The following is a 20,193-nucleotide window of genomic DNA, read 5'->3' as shown; positions in this document are numbered from 1 at the left end:
TCGTGTGGCCTCCCCCCTGACCCCCCGCCAGCCTGATGCTGGGGCTTGCTCCCCGGCCACCAACGGGGGCGTGCGGGAGGGAGGGAAGTGCTGGGCTGCCCCCCTGCCCTGTTTCAGGCATCTCAGGGCAGAGCTGTGGTGCCGGGGAGGGGGGAGGGAGTCACGCTTCGGGTTACCATCCATTTACACTCTAACGCCCCGTGTTCACCCTAAGTAGCCCCTGGAGAGGAGGGCTTTCCTTGGAAGGCTGCTTTTGGAGGGGTGGCCCCCCAACCCTGTGAGGTGCTGGGGGCCAGCAGGAGGGTGGGAGCCCAGACCGGCTCCTGTGGCCAGGGAGCCTCGGCTCAGGCAGGATGGGTCCCTACGGCAACATCAGCCTTTCCTGTGGCTTCCTGATGGGCCCGGCGGGCACGCCGCCTGCCTGAGCTGGGCTTGGGCACCGTCTTGCTCCCATGACTTGGCTCCAGATAATGTGGGGAAGGAGTTGGTGCCAATACAAATGCGTGGCGGTGGGGAGAGAGGGTGACCTTTGCTCCCTCTGGTGTCTGTCTGGTCTCCAGCCAGCCGAGGTGGCAGCCACCCTGCCACTGAGGGGCCTGGTGAACCCTGCCACCCTTGAGGGCCATAACTGCAGTGCTGCCACGGCGAGGGAAGGTGGCTGGGGAAGCCCTTCCCACAGCACCGGAGCGGGATGCCCAGCCAGGTGGTCCACCAGGAAGGGTTGCTGTGAGAGAGGCGGCTGGTGGGCATGGTGTCCTCTCGGGGCTGGTGGTGGACACCTCCACCGAAGTTGGCGGCGGATGCTGGCTGGCAGAAAGAGCAGGGTCCCTGGATTGGAGGTTGCGCCCAGCTGTCTCGACTCTCTGTCCAGAAGGGACTTGGCCCCGGTCCCAGAGGAAGGAAGAGGAGCTCCCAGTGAGTCAGCAAAGCCTGGCTTTCGGTCACTCCTTGCAGGGGCAGTTAAAGCAGCGATGGCAGCTTGCTTACGCCCCCAGCAGATCTGACCCTCCACATCCCTATCTGGGATGCCAGAGACCTAAGCTTTGCTGCCCGTCCTGTCCTCTCCTCTCTCCCAGCTCCTGGCCACTATTCCTTAGTGTTTGGTAGCGTGTGTTTGTGCATCTTCTCAGCTGTTGGTGGGAAGGGTCTCCCTAGGGGAGAGGCTGTCATCCCGCCATATGCTGATGGTATGTGTGGCACCATGAGTCCTCACCTCCACCAACAGCAGTGGCGTGCCTAAAAAGTAATGAGCATTTAAGCAAGCGACCGGCTGTTCGTTTTCTTGTAAGATGGACAAGCCCTTTTTTCCTTGGGGTATATTGTAATGTCTGCTCTGAAACATAGTCATGCTGACTTCTCTTCCCTGGTTTGCAGGAAGCGTTGTCAGTGGTGAGTGAAGACCAGTCCTTGTTCGAGTGCGCCTACGGATCGCCCCACCTTACAAAGACAGAGATGACGGCCTCCTCCTCCAGTGAATATGGGCAGACATCAAAGATGAGTCCGCGTGTTCCCCAGCAAGACTGGTTATCACAGCCCCCGGCCAGAGTCACCATCAAGATGGAGTGTAACCCAAACCAGGTTAATGGGTCAAGGTAATAAGGCCAGTGTTACTGTGGCTCAAGTACACTTTTTCTTGTGATGGGTATAGCTCCGTTGTCTAAATCTCTGAACATAGTGCCATTTTATATGCCCCAAGATATCCCACCTGGCCACCAGCTACTGTCCCAGAAGCCTACAGGTCTCCCGTACATTGTGGGTCACACCTGCCAGTCCCGTTCAGGTGTTACAGAGGGTGTCAAATGGTGCTACAAGCACAGTCTTCTCATGAGCTTGCACAACACCTTTCTGTGTTTCCTCTGACTGTGGATAATTTTGGATGTGAACTTGCATTGCATGCTAGGTGAAAGAGCGTGTATTAAAGTTAGCAAAATGTGAGTTTGCTGTAGCACCATTGATCCATCTAAGGATGTGGCATATGTGATCTAACGCTCAATGGGCGTTGTCAAAATACAGTAATTTGGGCAGTTGCCTTTGCTCTAAATATAACCAGAGAAGCATAGGAAGTATATTCTTGTAATGGCAGAGGGAGTGAACTATTGATCTTTGCTTTTATATTTACTGTAAACTTAGTGCCAAAAAGCATAACCGTGGAGTTGGATTTAAGAAGAGCTCACACTGAAGAAACAGTACATGTATGGACGCAAGCAGGGGAGTAGAAAGTAACAGGAAAAGAAATTACTCAGCTCAACGGGCAGTAGCCACAGCCTGTCAGTGCATTAATTGTTGTCTCGGGACTTTTTTTATGAGTGTCGCTATGAAGGAGAATTGTATCGATTAAGCCAAAAGAGTAATGCAGTGGATTTGTGGATATTGACTGGTAGCTCTCCCAAGCATAGGAGCACTCTATGGGATTTCTTCCATATGAAAGAACACAATGAAGATTTTTTTTTTCAAGGAAACTATCCAAACAAGTGCTTTCCTGTTTAAAATGCCTGACTGTCAAAACAGTTTTCCTTTGGTGTTGCTGAAGGGCAGAGATCCAGAGAGTCGGTTGCTCACAATTGTTGGTGATGTACCAGAGAAGACTGTGCTTCACATCTCTCTGTCACAAACACCTGCCTACTAATCTCATCTCCCAGCCTCAGTTATTTAGAAAAACCTCAGCTATGGGCACTGTGGTTACTGTTCACACTTGCTGTGCTAATGTGATGAGCACCACAAGCAGGGCAAACTGGTTTGACAGCTTATCGCACCTACACTTTTCACTGGTAAGGATGGAAATTGTGCTGAATTTCCAGTGAATAGTCAAAGATTTGAGATACGTAGAAATAAACGGTGAACTGAAGTTACAAAGAATTAGGGGAAGTCTTGTGAGCTTATATATTCAGAACTTATTCACAATCAATTTCAGTGAGGGTTTTTTTTTCTTTTTTTTGTGCTAAGCAAATGCACAGATATAATCACAAATGGAGTATTGATTCAAAACCAGTTTCACCTGCTTCCTAAAATTACCTCTAAGTATTTGTGCTGGCACTTCTGTAAGAGAACTGATCACAGTTTTTCTTAGTGTAAATTCCATAAAGTTCATTAGAGTAGATAATTAGTGTTAATTGCTACTGCAATTAGTGGTAATAATTTGTAATGTTATACATAACTAAAGTCAGTTATACACAGACTCCTATTTTGACATACTCCCAGATCTTAAGGGAGAGTCTAGATGATACAGATCCATTTGAAACTGTTGATCAATCACATTTTCAAAATAATCAAGCCAGAATCCTGAATTTGCTGTTTTGGATTCCTGAAATACGTAACTAGCCTGAAGCTCAGTTTGTGAATCACAGGTATTTAGCTGTTGCTGGTTTAAGGACAAAACGGCAGGCAGTAATACCATCTTTTATTAGCTGAAACCTTGGCCTGTCTAATCCTTGTTAGCAACCCTGGTAAGGATTATACTCTGATTTAGGAGGTCAGGACCCTTACCAAGACCAAAATGTGTGCCCATAGTCAAATCAGCTACATTGGGTCTCCAGGCAAACCCGTATAGCCTGTGGGTGAGAGCATGGTGTAGAAAATGTGCTGTCACACACTAGTGTGCCCCAAACCAGTAGAGACTGGTAAGAGCTGTGATTTGGGAACACAGACAGCTCCAGGCGCTAAAGCACCTGGCTCCTGCAGGGGCTGCCTTGGTCCAGAGAGGGCTGGGCACCCTGAGGCACCCCACAATAGCAGGGTGGCAGCTGAGCCCTGCCTTGCTATCCAGAGAGGACTGAAAGTGTCAATGTGGATGGATGTGTGTTTGGGCGTGCAGCTGGGAGAGATCCTGTGCTCAGTGCCTTTGCTTCTCTCCTGGGGGCTGTGCCGTCGCTGGATAAAAACAGAAGTAGCCCAGGGAGTGGGGAACCGCAGCGCAGCCACCAGAGCAGAGCATCCCAGCTGCGGGGCTGGAGTTAGGCTCCCCGTCTCTCGCCTGAACCCACAGTTCATGTGTTGCTGCCTGCCTGGCAGCCCGACTTCAGCAGGCAGAACAGGGCAGACTCGTGTTCAGCATATTTTACAGCCTGATGGATGGGGGCATGCACTCAGGCTGGGGGGGCTCGCTGTCCCTATCTCCCAAATCTAAGGTATGTTCACCTTGTATATGTGAACTCAGAATACTTTCTAGGGATGGATAAGCATTCAGAAGCCCTGAATTAAACAGACTGTTTGGATGTATCTTCATAACACCTATCATTTCTCCTTCCTTTATGCTATTTTCTAGCAGTGCGTGCATGCATTGAATCACTTAGGGTGGTACTTAGGCTACCTGCACAGTCAATAGGCAGGAACTGGCTGCTGGTTGAGGCTGCCTGAGTTGCTCTTTGCAAAGAGAGGTATCTGCCTTTCCTTCAGAGGTATCCTGGTCTCCACACTAGCTGCATAAAATGTTTGTGCATATGGTCTGCACTGTTACTAGCAGAACAGGCATCTACTTTTGCAAGGATATAATCTGAGCATCGGGGGAATTATCTTTAAATCAATCTTCTTTGATTAGTCACGAGGCATAATTTTGATTTATACTTTTCCAGCAGAACTGTTAATTGTTATAGAAGAGGTTCCACCCAGGAGTTGCCAAGGCATCTGGAACCCTAGTGACACACTTTTGCACCATCCTGACCACCTTTACCACCATTACAGAAGTAAAGAGATGAAAAGAAGAAATTTTGTGTACCTCCTCTCTAAAAAAATAGCATTAGGCCTACCTACTCCATCATTAGGACTTGGAGTTTAGTGCAAATTAGCTGAGCAGCAAATGAAGACTAAGTTCTTAATTTTTCTCTGGACAGCATCACTCAGAGGCGCTTAATGTGGCCATCATTAGAAAGTGAACAGCTCAGCGGTGGCCATTCTTTCCCAATATCAACCAGCACGTGAACTGGCACACAGGCTACGCTGCCGGAAGAGGCTGTACAAGTTACTGCTCTGAACTGCAAAATGTTTTTGATCAGAACCCTAGTTTTCTAAAGGGCACATTCTGGCTGAAAATATAATGGGAAGAAATGTAATTCTTTCTGTATTGAATTAAAAATAACCTGCAGCATTGGACGCAGGGTTTCATTTATTAATCTTGGATTTGACAGCCTCCCCTATTGCCTGAGCAATACAGAGTTGCTAACTGGAGAAAACGAGGAAAATTCATACTTCACTGCAATTCCTAAGACATGACATTATGCTGAAAAATAAATAAAGAAAAAACACTTATAGACTACCAAAGATAAGAATAGATTAACAGTACAAAAAAAAAAATTCATGCAGATATTGCATGCTTGTACTTAACACAAAAATAAAAAAAATATTATTGTAATTAACATACACTTTTTATTTCATCAGAAAACTATTATTTTACAAGGCCTAACACAAGCCTGAAAAAATAGATCTTAATATTACACTTTTAATGGAGAACTAATATTGCCGAGTAACAAGTATAAATATGTCATGGCATCTCTAAAACTTATATACATGTGTGCATGTGATATATATAGTGTTAATACTTTGGGAATTGTAATGTGTGATATTGCTGCCAGTTGTAGGAAACAGTGTGTATCACTCAAACCTTGCATAAAATGAAATTACTTATCAGTAATATATTATTGCTAAATAATCGTAACAAATATTCTGATATATTGATTAGTACTGTCAATACGGAATCCACTACAGGTTAGTGTGATATATGCATCCCTCACAAATCTGAAAACCATTTTTTCCTTCCTGAAGTCCCACTAGGCCTTTGCCATTTGTATGTTGGTGTTTCACTGGTTTCCTGACAGGTTATCTGCTGTTTGTCACATACATAATATCAGCCACAATTTATATGTACAGATTAGTGGTACGCTGCCATTCTATAGGCTACTTTGCATTTTCTTTTCTGCAGAAGCCTTCCCCACCCTGCTCATGTGCAGTCCATAAATTTATTTCCTTAAGTGAAATGCTCAGTTCTTAAAAATGCTTCGTATGTTAAAAATTAACACATGCAGTAGCTATAGAGCTTGGAGCTGCTTTTTGTTTTTACTAAAACTGTACCTTCTCTGTTTACGCCCATTTTAAAATCCGGGTTGTCCCAAAGGAGTCTAAAATACCACGGCCACACTGCAGAGCTGCAGAAGTGCTACCTCTAGGATCTGCAAAGTGTCCTCTGTAATTGTCTTCCTACGAGGGAGCCTGGGTCTGAATAACACAGTGTAAAGAGGATGCAAAACAGGGTACCAGACCCCACAAAGTGGTAACCAGAGAATAGTTAGCTTTTTGATTTTTTGCTGTCCGGCTCTCCCTTCTCACAGCGTTAGGCTGCTTCCTGGCCATATATTCTGTCGTCTGGAAGGGGGTATAAAATTTTAGGAGCCTACTAAACCTCTTACGCATCAACAATTAAGTACCCATTCAAAGCAGAAATGTACTCACTCTGCTAGGACTCTCCCCAGATATACTTTGGCTGTAATTGCCCTACATTAACTCTCAAAACATAACAGACTCAAAACTGGCATTACTGTGAATACCTAAGTTCCTGTGAATACCGAAGAAATAACATTAGAATGAAATTAAAGGGTTTTTTTTCAGTGTGCTGCAGAGGGATTAGCTACACAGTTTTCTTTAACAATAACAGTATTTTTAAAGCTAAACCCTGCTGCACAGCACCAGAAAATATAGCCTAAGGGCCTACCTTAAATTAAATAAAGCAAGAAAAGTTTAAATTAAAGCTGTCATTTACTTTGCTGTTGTTGCATATATAATGCAGATTGTCACAGGTGGTACCAAATTGAGTTTCTTCAAATCGGTTATGTTGGTACAGCCATTTTATTTCTTCCAGGTACATAAATCTAATGAGACCTTTTGTGCCACCATATAGTCAATCTTTCACCTGAATGTAATAATATTGTTTCCTGCTATTTATTGCTCTTGAGTCAGACTAAAAGATTCACCCTGTTATAGTAAAGCACTATAATATAAATCTGGAGATTGCATATGTCATACTGTTACTTACTTTTCTGTTTATTGTTCTTTACATATTTTATCAAATTAAGGATGAGCAATTCTATTGCAATGAATGAATGCAATTCATGTTATGCATTTAGGGTGAAATTCACTCCTGTGGAAATGCTCTCATGAGGCCCTGGGTACTGCTTAAACAACATTTAAATCCGTGGATTGCTCAGTGGTCTCTGAATACACTCACCCATGGGACTACCATGCCCATGGGTGGGACTATAGAAAGGTAGCTTGGAAGAACGACATTTACCGGTAGGTAATCAATCTTTTTAAGGGAGGCTGAAGTGGAACATCCAGTCTTATTCAGGCCACAGATAAATTTCATTTGCTGTGAGCAGTGTGATGATTTCATTGAAAAAGCATTTTGAAAGTTAGCTGCAGTGAAAGCACAGCAGAAGTTTTCCAACATCAGCTTGGCTGATACAGAAGTTTTAAAGAAATGCCAGAAATAATTAGTTGTCATTAAGATTTAATCATGTGCAAAATGTTATTTTAAGTGCTACCAATTGTTGCTTGAAAACCATTTGAGAATGAAATTATCACTTAATATATCTTTTGTGCTGGCTCTTTTGGGAAATGCCATTTTTCTTTGCATGTTACTGTTCTAAATTTTCATCGAAGAGCCTCTGTACTAGCTGGGTTGAGTGCGTCTGACACACAGGAGGACTTTTCAGAGTCCAAAGTGACCTCAAGGGTTTTTTTTTTGTTTTGGTTTGGTTTGGTTTTTTCTTTTCCCCTTGATGTAAAGTCTCTTAAGTGGTAGCTATTTTGTGCTATACAAACCAGCAAATTTGAATGGGTAGCACTTGAGGTACCTTGTGCAGTCTAGCCATGTGCCAGCTGATGTGCCCAGAGACTAAGGAGGGTGCATTCATCCATATGGAACTCTGTATTGCCACCACGACAGAACCATCCTGCTCCCAGGATCCAGGCTGATGTGCTTTAAGCCAGATGAGGCACCTCTGCATTATACTCCAGTCTGTGGTATGATACTGGTGGATCTAGCTAGAGCATTTGCACACCTTGCGTGTGTCCAACATGTGGAGAAACAGGGTTGACCTGCCGTAATCACCCTGACATCACTTGTTTTTCAAGGGCATGGCTTTTTCCATCCCTGGAGCACAACCCCGCAGCTGAGGCTCAGTGCCATCCCTCCCACATCTGGTGGCATACCACCGGCATGCAGCCCCGGTATTCTTGGTAAACCTCAGCTCAGACTAAACAACAAGCATGGTCCAAAACCCACTGCAGTCAATGGGACTCTCTCCTCTGTCTCCAACAGGGCTTGAGTCAGCCCCTACGTCAGTCCACAGCAAAGCTGGGAGATCTGTCTTAAGAGGATGACTTTCCTAATGCATTTATTGGAGCTGCCTATATAAAGTAACATTAATCTCGGGTAAAAAAATGTGATGTTAGTTATCTCAGACTGATAATCTTTTTTCCCACTGACTGGGTGGTTGGTGGAGTGGCTGCCTACCAAACTGGAAAAACTGTGAATTCAGGATCTTCTCCATGTAAGGCTTTATGTGTGACTACTTCAAGAAGTTCCTCTTTGCTCTGACAATCCACCAGCTTAACATTAGTGCACGCGTGTGTGTGTGTGCATGGTTTGGCTCTGTTCTTGCAGCAAACGTTGCCAGGAGAAAAACAAACCCAGCTCACCACTACTATAGCTATTTTTTTGCAGCTTTTTTGGGGGTGCTGGGCTGGCAGGTGCTATCTGAGAAGCTTTCCACTGTGGGATAATGTGTTCATTCATAATTGGCATGGTTACATTTTGGATTGACCACTGATGCTTAAATTGTGTGCTTAGCTTCAGGAGTTTAAGAGGGAGATGAGCGTAGCCAGAATTTCAAAAGTGCTAAGCAACCAAAAGCTCTCATATGGGTAGTGAAATATAAAATTAGTCTTCAAATAATGACATAGGACCCCACAAGAGTTATGATCACTGTCATTATTTATGACTATTGCTATCATTACTGCTGCATTTCCAGTACAGTATTTACTGTGTCTAGAGTGTTTAGAGCCGGTGGTTGTGGTGTTCCCCTGGGATGGCACAGCACAGGCACTGTCAGTTGGTAGGTTGTCTCTGACCCGGTGCATTTGGAGATGAGTCTTCTCCTCTCCCCCTTCATTAGTAGGTGTTTTATTTTGATCAGGGTAGTATCAGTATTTGATCAGGGGGTGTTCAGTATTTAAAGTTTGGGAATAGCATTTTAAGACAAAGCAGAGGCGAATAAGAAAAAGAAAAGTGGCTAATCATTGACTTTACCATTTCGCAACTGTCAGCCTCACAGCCCAGTAATGCTAATCACGAAAATCAGCAGACGTTCCACAGACACGGGGGATTATGGTTTCCATATAAGATGTCACTTCTGTTTATGCCTGGCATGCTCTACTTTGCTAACTTTCTATACGATCCCTGCCCACAAAAGAAGGCATATGTGGTTTGGGAAGGGCCCTGTCTCCCAGTATTTCATATTTTATGAAACCACAAATACAACAGTCGTACAAGCTCTTGAAATGAAATACAATTTGAGAAATGTAATCCATTACCATTATAATAGAATTTCTATAAAAATAATAAAAAAAACCCAAGAGAAAATAGGTCCTGAAAGTTATAGGCCAACTGGGAAGTCATTGTGGCTTTGGCCTAGCTATCACCATGTCAGACTTCAGCCTTCTCCCAGGCAGCAATCTAATTGTAAATTATGTATATACAGAACATCATTTCTTAGCTTTGGCTTTTAGTGACCCCCTTCCCTTCTTTCCCTTTCTTCACTCCAACCTCACACATAAGAAATATTGAAGTGTTTGCACTAATGGAGAAATGACAACGTGCAGTCAAACTTAAACCAGCTGTTCCCCACACTGTGAACACAAAGAGCCAGGCCGGTAATATTTATAGCTTGACTGGCCTCTAGTGAGCCAGACGCTGACTGCCTTAATTTGCCATGATGGCCTTAAGGCTTGAAGCAGCTGTGGAGCACAAGATAGCCAGGGAAAGTTAAGGAAAAAAAAAAAGAAGAGAAAAGATTGTTTCAATTAGCAAAAGTTATTGTTTGATTGAAAGTGAACGGCTGCTGCATATACTATTCAATAAACAAGCATCTTTTGTTTTGCTTACAGAAAGCCAACAACGTTGCATGTGTTAGCATGTGGTGTTTGCTTTCTTCTTTCACTGGTGGAAGGAACTGAAGGCACCTCTACGTGCCATGCTGTGGCATCTCTGAGCGACTCCTGGGCCGACCCCATGCAACCCTGAGTACCTACTGAGCTCAGGGCACCCCACATAGTGGTGTCTGCCCCTGTTTTGGACGCTGAGGGAGTGTGTTAGCGTGGCGCTGCCCTGAGCCCATACACACTGCAGCCCTGGTCTGTTGGCACTGTTGAAGACCGGTTTGGTTGCCCCTGCATAGCCCAGCATGGAGCAGTACACCTCCATGACTGTGTGGCTCAGTGAGGTCTTTGGTTTTCCTTCTTTTCTTTTCTTTTGTCTTCTTAGGACTGCTTTTGACACTTACCTTATAGCAAAGATAAACAGACTGTCACTGTGGCTTCAGCATCAGCTTAAGCCAGCTTTAGCTGGCGGCACGGGTCCCAAGGGGCTTCCCTCCCTTCCACAGACCTCGGCAGCTTGCTCTTACCCTGGCTATCCCCTTTCCTGTGGGTGAGCATCGCCTTCACACAGCTGCCCCATGTGGGTGGGGGAGTGACTCAGGTTATAGCTAAGCACTGAGTTACTTACCCACCCACCCATTTATTTACTTATTTGCCTACTTGCTGGGGAAGCAGCTTCCCAGCCCAGTTCGCTAAGCAGTTGCGTGAAAGCCTGTGTGAGCACCCCAGGGATTTTTCAACCTACGTGCATTTTCTGGCATTTTAATGCCTCTGTTATGCTGGAGTCCTCTGTGGGGAATTTTGCTCTGCTTTCACAAGAAGCCTTGGAAGGGAAAATAAAACCTCTGTTTTCCTTTCAGCAGGTTAACCGTGGTGGTGCTCATGCCGCAGATTTAAGGGCAGGTGCCTGCACAGGAGCAGAGCACTTGGTGTGCTTGCAGGGCTTGGCCTGGTGTACGCACAGAAGAAGCCGGGCAGCCGCGTCCAGCTGTGGTGCTGGGCGATGAGTATGCGTGGTGGAAACCAAGCTCTGTCAAAGCAAGTGTTGGGGCCTCTGATATCACCACTGAAAGCGCTTTTCGGAGTCTCACTTAGCACCCATGGGGATCACCGTTGGTGGCAGGGAAGCGGCCCCTGGGGCTCTGCAAAGCTGCTGGTGCAGCCACACTCCTGCCCCGGCGGCTGGGGAGCGCGGGCTCCTTCTCCCCAGGGAGGGTCAGGCTGTCCCCAGTGATTGCTGCCAAAGGGGAACCCAAAGGGGGATCCGCAGGACCCCTCTTTGCATGTCACTGCTGTGGCAGGTCTCAGCAGATGTGAATCCCACTGGTTCATGAAGAGGAAGAGGGTGTAGAGAGGGGCAGGGAAGAGAGTTTTGAGGCTGCAGCTGCGTAACCCTTTGAATTGATATTGTGGACTAAAGTATGTCAGGTGTGCTTTAAGATACAGCAGTGTACCTCAAAGTAAGAAATCTCAGGGAAGTTTTGTTTTTTAATTCATGGGCCACTTTTTCAGTGACAAACCATTTTGGAGGGGGGAAGGTGCTGACCAAATTCACTACAACTGCACCAGGGGAGGTTTAGATTGGATGTGAGGAAAAATTTCTTTACTGAAAGAGTAGTTAAACATTGGAACAGGCTGCCCAGGGAAGTGGTTGAGTCCCCATCCCTGGAAGTATTTAAAAGACGGGTAGATGAGGCGCTTAGGGACATGGTTTAGTGGGCATGGTGGTGTTGGGTTGACGGTTGGACTCGATGATCTTGGAGGTCTCTTCCAACCTTAATGATTCTATGATTCTATGATTCTAACTTGAGTAGTTGCAGTGAATGGAGACAAGCCTGAGCATGCTTTGCAATATACTCAGTATGAGCTGACCTTTAAATGATGTCATTTTGGCTAAATATAAATTTACATATATTGGCCCAAATTATCTGAGGGAGCTGGCTTTTGCGGAGCTCTCCCTCTTGTACGTGAGGACAGGGTGGGGTCATCACAGCCCTGCTGGGGCCGTTCACCTCTTTCTCAGATCACTGGCATTACGAAATGGGAGAGGAGAGGCGAGCAGAGGAATCTGTATCCTGTAGGACAGTGTCATGGTTTGTTCACCAGAGCCTTACAGAAGAAAAGTTCCTGGTAGCTCAGTGTGTCCTCTGACCTGACCAGCCACAGGCTGGTTGGGGACCATGCACGGAAAACTCTTCAAAAATATGCTTACACCGCTGTACTCTCCTGAGACCCCTTTTCTATAAGTAGCCTCTGTAAGGAAGTTATCCAAGTTGTGGTTATTAAATAAGCTTATAAAGATATGTAGATATTTGGAGAATACAATTTTTCTCACTTATTTCCCTCTGAAATTCAGAAATATTAAATAGAGGGGTTTATATTATGGGAATGTCACAGAGATCATGTAAAATTTTGCTGATTCCTAATCTGTGTTTCTCTGACACCTTGCATTTTAACACAACACAGGTGTTTTATGTCACATGGGGAAAATAATAGCATAGTGAAGAGGAAAAAATGTGTTTCATACACTTATTTATGAACTTACATCTGCTTTCATCAGAGTCAATGGTTGGCAAAACTCCAATCGGCTTCAGTAGGAGTGGGAGCTAAATTTAACCATCAAATCAGCTTGAATCTAAGTAAACCTGAATAAAGGCGAGGCTTCCAGGTCCAAGGACCCATGGAGAAGTACTTTCTTCAATAGACATTTATCAGCAATCAGAGCTGAATCAGCTCAGGACTGGACAAAGTGTTCCTGGGTAGCATGATTGTAGTCTTTCCACTTTCTTTTTTTTTTTTGGTGTAAATTCCAGGTGTAACACAGTATATTTACAAAGGGTAAAAATAACATGCAGCTGTGAAGAAAAACATCTCAGGTTTCATTTCAGACCTGGAGCTCAGGATGAATCACTGCAAAGCTTCACCCTTTACACTGGGCACACTTTCTGAAAGTTGCTTTTCCACTGCCCCTGCTCCCCTGGTGGTTCAGAAATAGAGCAGACTCACAGAAAGTCCTAAAAAAAGCCTTTGCAGACAATCACTCTCTTGTTGTTCTGAGCACTAAAAATACCATTTTCTAGCGTCTGCCTGCATTTTCAGTTTTGCTTTCTATACTGTAGAAGTCCATTCCAGCCATTTGAATTAAGCCTCGATTCAGTGGTATGCATAAGCACACGCTCAATTTGAAGTACCTGAGTAGTCCTGTTAGCTCCCATGGAGCTGCTTACGTGCTTGAAGTTAAGCATGGTCTTAGAAGATTTGCTGAACTGGGGATTTGCTTGTCCACCCAGTAAGCTAATGGGACAAAGCCCTTGACCATCTGCTTCTGGATTTTAATGAAAAGTTATGATTTATTTATGATCTTCTTCCCCAGCCTTGTCTGTTTATATTCAGATCAGAAAACCAGCTCAGAAGCCCTGTCAGATTGCCAAAAGCTGTGTGCTACTGCTGGATCTTTCACATTATTTACTGTTCAGTGTTTACAAGAGTGTTTTTAATGCATGATTGCCCATAGAAGTGGTGTAAGCTAATACTGATGTGATATTTCACATCAGCAGCAAGACTTTGATGTCCCTATATCCCAAGTTCCTTTTCACAGAAAAACAAAATAAAGTAACTGTGCCAGTTAGGCCAAAGGATGCTGCTAGCTCTCTGTTTCCCAAAAACATCCCTAAAAAGTCAGTGAATGGGCCAAATGGTTCTTTCTTTTGTCTTTGTAACACAACTGACCTTGGGAGTCAGGGTGGGCATCTGCACAGGTATAAGGGCAGGAGTTGGATGGTGTTTCCAAATATATGTGATTTAGTATGCAGACTCACTTATGCATATATGCCATTTGTATTTGTAAAGGTAAACAGAAAAAGCCAACATTTTAGTCACAAGCAATCATCACAAAAGCTCTTTTTCAACATGTTTATGTCTGAAAGAAAAAGTTACTTTGTTTTGCTTAGCTCTGTTTAGAGAGAAATAAGCTGCATCCCAGAATTATATGTAGAGGTATGTAGTGGGATAGAAAAGTTAAACCTGAGAGAATAATACCCAAGTATTCTGCTTCTGAGAGGAAAGGCTAAATTCACCACCATTCAGGCAAGACCACGTGCTGACTATATCTTCTCTTGTGGTTATTATTCAGTCCTGTGGCTGACAAAGCAGTTGTAGGACCTTTACACAAGGCAGATTTCATAGGTAATATGTTATGTGGCACCCAAGATATTTTATACCTGAAAAAGGTGTGTGAAGCCAACATTTCCCAGGCAACATTCAAGGCCCTGTTCCTTCTCCTAAAGAAGATGACAGTACCCACTGAATGGTTTCTGTGATATATTTTATTTTTAAACTGAAAGCCATCAGCAGTTAATTTTTTTTTAATAATACATTAACACAACATGGTAAAATTAGTAGTAACACTGCGTAGAAAAAACCTGATATACTTAAAATGTACTTTTAGTATTTAAGATGTATACTAAATCTTTTCAGCTTTCCAAGTGCTAGTTATTTTTTAAAACACACGTGTGAGAATTGTAACTGCATTAGTTCCTGACCCATGGCAGTTGTCGTGGTTTAACCCTAGCCAGCAACTAAGCACCACACAGCTGCTTGCTCAGTCCCCCCCGGTGGGATAGGGGAATCTGAAGAGCAAAAGTGAGAAAACTGGTGGGTTGAGATAAAGACAGTTTAATAGGTAAAGCAAAAGCCACGCGCACAAGCAAAGCAAAACAAGGAATTCATTCACTCCTTCCCATGGGCAGGCAGGTGTTCAGCCATCTCCAGGAAAGCAGGGCTCCATCACGCGTAACGGTTACTTGGGAAGACAAACACCATCACTCCGAACGTCCCCTCGTTCCTCCTTCTTCCCCCAGCTTTATATACTGAGCATAGCATCCTATGGTGTGGGATATCCCTTTGGTCATTTGGGGTCAGCTATCCCGGCTGTGTCCCCTCCCAACTTCTTGTGCACCCCCAGCCTACTCGCTGGTGGGGCAGAGTGAGAAACAGAAAAGGCCTTGACTCTGTGTAAGCCCTGCTCAGCAATAACGAAAACATCCCTGTGTTATCAACACTGTTTTCAGCACAAATCCAAAACATAGCCTCATACCAGCTACTATGAAGAAAATTAACTCTATCCCAGCCAAAAGCAGCTGAACAGTCAACTCAACTGAGTCACTTGGGCATTGGCTAAAATATCTGCCACATCCTTTTGATATATGTTGAGCAGACTGTGGTCTAAACTCTATTATTTTTCCTCTTCTGTCCTAAAACAATAGCAAAAGTCTTCTGGGAAAGCACCTGTATTCTGACCACTGGTGGGTTTACAGTGACATTGCTGCCCAACACTTGCAGCAAGAGCTGGGATTTCTGAGCTGGGGAGAGCAAGAGGCTCTGGGTGAAACACGGAGTCTGGGTCTTGGAGGGTCTCTCAGTTCTTTGGACTGCAAATTAGTTGGTTTGCAAGGAACCAAAATGAAGCATCGCAACCTGACTTGCAGCTTGTTTAGTAAGACCATAGTACAGTTTCAGGAGTTAAATGGCAGGACTAAAAGAAAGCTTGTAAGTAATGTAGTATCACTAAAGAAACCAAAACCCAACTAACACCCTCCTTACCTTGCCAAACAACCTCTTTACATTTAAAGGTATTCCCGGTGGCTCTGTTCTTTATCTTGATTTTTGTAACAATTTTTCTCTCTCTGATGAAACACGTTGTAGACATTAAATTAAGGGACAAATATGTCTGTGTCTGCCAGAAAGAAAACTGTGATGCAATTAAAATGCCATTAGGGAACCCCCTGTGGGATGTTAAACCTAAAGACTCTATTCAGAAAGCGAAGCCAAAATTAAAGAGGTGTCTGGTTGCAGATCCTCTGCAGATTTCCATTTCTTGACTACAGTACCATGGAGACTGTGCTAGTCAGGAGCTGAAAGGTTTTTCCAGTCATGCGTGTGGTATTTTGAATCATGGCATTGGCAAATGTTCCTTTTCTGTAAGCCATACATAGAGGTGTGTCTACATTGCATGACATAAAGTGCAACTGAGCGTGGCCCATATGAAACAGTGACAGCAGTGGAGATGGGAAGCTGTCCAAGCCTTGGACAAGCCTTGTCTAAGGCTTGGACAATGACAACTAGTAATAGTTTTCCCTCAGAAAATTTACATTAAGTGCATGTCTGTGTTTGCTGAGTTGTCTGTAAGATGTTTAGAGAGAGAAGTGCAAGCTACTTGCAGCCATCAGGCTCAGCAAGCTCATGAACAAGCCTCCATTCTAGCCCCATCTCTGGAAATAAATCGTTAGTGTTTATATGTTTGGAGACATGTAAGAGCCTGATCTCTTGAAAATAAAAATAAATATATGGTCCTTTGAGGCTTGTCATTTTTTCTGAGGCAACTGAAGGAATTAGCAGAGTCATTGGGTGGTAGGTACTGAGTTTTCCAGTGACAGCCCAACCCTGGTGCTCGAGTCTCATTCTTTCCATTTCATTCAGCATGATTCTTTGCTGAGGATATTAGTAGGGACTGGAATAATAATAGAAGCACATCTCTCTTCTCTGTCTAGGAATTCCCCTGATGACTGCAGCGTGGCAAAAGGAGGGAAAATGGTTAGCGGCTCAGACAATGTTGGGATGAACTATGGAAACTACATGGAAGAGAAGCATGTTCCACCCCCAAATATGACTACCAATGAACGAAGAGTCATTGTGCCAGCAGGTTAGACCCTCTACACAAAAATTTCAGGCAAAAAAAATATGCATTTCCCCTAAGTCTACTACATTATTTAAGAAGATTTAGAGAAAAGTGGCAATATGATACTGGTGGTCAGGAAGAAAACAGCAGTAATTTCCCACGGTTATTAAGAGAACGAGCTGAGAAATACCATAGTGAAGCCACCTCCTCAACCTGTTCTTCCCATTTCAGCAGCAGAACTGGCTGATTACAGGCACTCAGATCTTATCTAATTCTGTATCTCCTTTTGGAGTATTTCACCCTAAAGTGGGAAAACTGAAGAGCCACTTCCTGTTTCCTAACACCATGGACTAGCTGAGTGCAGTGTGTGGGAGAGAGAAAGGATCACTGTTGTACTGCATGATATCCCTGCAAATACCAAATGCAGTCCAGCTCTCAGCATGCTAAAAACACAATAGCTTCTGTGAAATCAAACAGTGCATGAAAAGCATTTATGTAGATTATCCCCTGAGTTTGGGCGGTGTAAAACATTTTAATAAGCAAACTGACAACTCTGCTGCAATATAAGAGCACAATTGAGAAATTCTTGGTTAGTCTTGGCAAGCCTGGTTGTGGGATTCAGCAGTTAATTGAACAAAAAGGCTTTCACTCCTGTGTGCCTTGTCCTCCAAACAAACCTCTACTGGAAGGTTTGTTGTCTCAGTTTGCAAAATAATTGGCATGCCTATTTCCAAAGTCAAAGCATTAGACCATCATGACATACGTGGGTGTTCATAAACCACTGGATATACACAGCATAGACACAACACCTGCAACCTGCGAACAGAAGGGAATGTTTTGCTGCTAGTTCCTCGCCAGCAGAGATGTGCCTATCTGAAACATTTCTGCTACTGCTATGTTGCTTAATATTCTTACAGTTTTTCAGTTGCTAAGATATGCAAGAGTACTAACTGTGGCCAATTTTGCAAGCTGTGATTATTTCAGTTATTTGTCAAGATATGTGCGGACAAGTATGTTGCAGTATGCTCTGCAATGGTATTGAGAGTTCTGTTCTGAAGCACAGAAGAGCGATGCACTGAATAATGAAGTGTCCTGCCTTACTGGAAGCAGACCACACTGAAATTCACGACATTTGAATGTTCTTCTAAAACATTTGTCTTCTTGATGGTTGGCACTTTTTTCAGTCTTTTAGTAACCCTTAGCATGGTTAGCTCAGCAAGATCTTTTTTTCTCAGTGTATTCCTAGAGGTGTGTTTTGAGGTGGATTTGAGTGACATTCAAGGAACAAGATGGTCACAGTCACAGCCTTTCTATTTTGAGGTCCCTAGAAGAAATGTATGGGTAAAAATCAGTTGGTTTTGTTTGACTACCACATAGGCAGTGTGCAGCTCATGTGGCAATGTTTAGGAATAAAAAAAACCAAAATTCACATTTCCAGCTGTGGTAACTTTCTAGTTATCATAAATAAGAAGCATTTAAAAATTATAGGCATAATCAAAATGTTTTGGTAAACTTCCTGGTGTTTGGTTGTTTACTTCAAACCAAACTGCATGTAGTTGTTGGAGTTCTTTGCTGTAGAGGTGGGCAATCTCATCCAGACCCTAAGTTTACCAACCAGACTTGCATCTCTCTAGATTGCTACATATTTCATACCAGATGGGGGGTTCTTTTAAGTGTTGTTTGGTGCACTTCAGAGAACAGAGAAACCCTCTGAAGCTCCAGAGGATTAAATATTCTGACTTGCAAGGGCTTAAAATGCCAAAAGAAGCGTCAGAAAAGGGGAGGCACTAGTGGGTGAAGGATTGGGAATGAGCAACAGCATGACAGACTCTCAATACTTCCTAGCCCATGGAAAGAGGTCCCCACCTCTTTCAGACCAGCCTGAACAGCAGTCAAAAGAGAGAGGATGGCACTGAATTAAGCCACAGAAAAGCTATTCAGGCTGTCACTCAAGTCACAGCCCTTCCACAGACGTTTACATGACACAGTACAGCCATTTGACCTCTGTGTGCTCCATTCTCAGTCTTCAGGATATCACAGAATCACAGAATCGTTTAAGTTGGAAGGCATAGACTCTCGAGAAGTTTGTTTTTTCTCTTCAAAAAGTATAAATTCTTCATGGTAGGACCTGTCTTCCATTATGGGGATGTGCACTGCAGGTCATTAGGGACCTTCATGTTTATGGGTACTTACTGTAACTCAAGAATAGGGAAAAGTAGAATGGAAGAGAAATAGAAAAGGAGGAGTTCAGAGGCAAAAAACAAGTTTAAGTTAAAATCAAGGATTCATTCAGAAACACAAGGTATATGGCCTTAATGTTTTGCTTAAAATCTGGACTAGTTCTTGTTCTTTTTCCCCAGATGGTTTTGCCAATACTTCAGGTAGTAAGTAAAAACCCATGTAGGTGTAGCAATGTACACCAGTGCAACACAGCAGTCTAGGAAAGGAAGTGCAGAATATTTTAATATGACACACTCTATGAAATAACTAGGCAAATCTGTGAGTGCTTACTTAGCCTATGCCCAAGAAACAGTGCTTCTGACCTGAGTGGAAATTGCACTTGAATAAAGATAGAAATTCAATGGAGAGCTTTGAAAATTGTTCAGATGCAAGTTGCAGTGCTGTCAGCGGGCTCCCTTAAATACTTATCTGAAGAGTATTCTCTGCATGAGGACAGGTTTAATCTGTGGATAATAATGCATAAAAATAATAAGACAAAAGAACTAAATGGGAGAAGGAGCTCAACAGCAGAGGGTTTGTTAATAATCAGAGCTCACAGCTCTTTCCTAATAGTTTTTCACAGACAGTTTTTCTCCTTTGCACTCAACAGGCCAAACTAATTCCTCGTGTATCTCCAGCAGTCAGTAAACTGCTGACTTAATTAAGCGGATTAAGGTCTCTCCAGTTTGACTGTGGTCTACATTTATTTTGTACTGGTCCAGTGCAACAGCACTCGCCCCTCTCTGCCTGATTTTATGCTTTGTGATACCATCAGATCCTACGTTATGGAGCACAGACCACGTACGCCAGTGGCTGGAATGGGCGGTGAAGGAGTACGGTCTCCCGGATGTGGACATCTTGTTGTTCCAGAACATCGATGGGAAGGAGCTGTGTAAAATGACCAAAGACGACTTCCAGAGACTCACCCCAAGCTATAATGCAGATATCCTCCTGTCACACCTACACTACCTCAGAGAGAGTAAGCTAGTTTTCTGTCATTATGGTAGTGGCTACAATCAGTCTGTGGTTGATATCAGTCTTAGATTTAATGGTGTGGGTACACTCAGCTGGGTTTTCAAATGTCTGTTGCAAATGTTGCTGTTCCTAAGAACATAGTAGGGAGCCTGATCCAAAGCCTCTTGAGTTTGATGGAA

General features: G+C 43.8%; 1 protein-coding gene across 2 annotated transcripts in view; it reads left to right on the top strand.

The window, feature by feature from the left end:
* The window catches only part of ERG (v-ets avian erythroblastosis virus E26 oncogene homolog), a 65,487-nt gene that overhangs the window by 29,215 nt on the left and 16,079 nt on the right, over positions 1 to 20,193 (top strand). For both annotated transcript variants that reach the window (XM_009327979.1, XM_009327978.1), the window contains exons 2-4: positions 1,375 to 1,592; positions 16,692 to 16,843; positions 19,815 to 20,018. In XM_009327979.1, coding sequence (XP_009326254.1) covers positions 1,375 to 1,592; positions 16,692 to 16,843; positions 19,815 to 20,018 — 574 coding nt within the window. The remainder of the gene's footprint in view (positions 1 to 1,374; positions 1,593 to 16,691; positions 16,844 to 19,814; positions 20,019 to 20,193) is intronic.

The sequence above is a fragment of the Pygoscelis adeliae genome, unplaced genomic scaffold, assembly GCF_000699105.1.
Source record: "Pygoscelis adeliae isolate BGI_AS28 unplaced genomic scaffold, ASM69910v1 Scaffold154, whole genome shotgun sequence".
Classification (NCBI taxonomy): domain Eukaryota; kingdom Metazoa; phylum Chordata; class Aves; order Sphenisciformes; family Spheniscidae; genus Pygoscelis; species Pygoscelis adeliae.
Note: the sequence above shows the minus strand (reverse complement) of the source record. Positions and strands in the feature narration are given on the sequence as shown.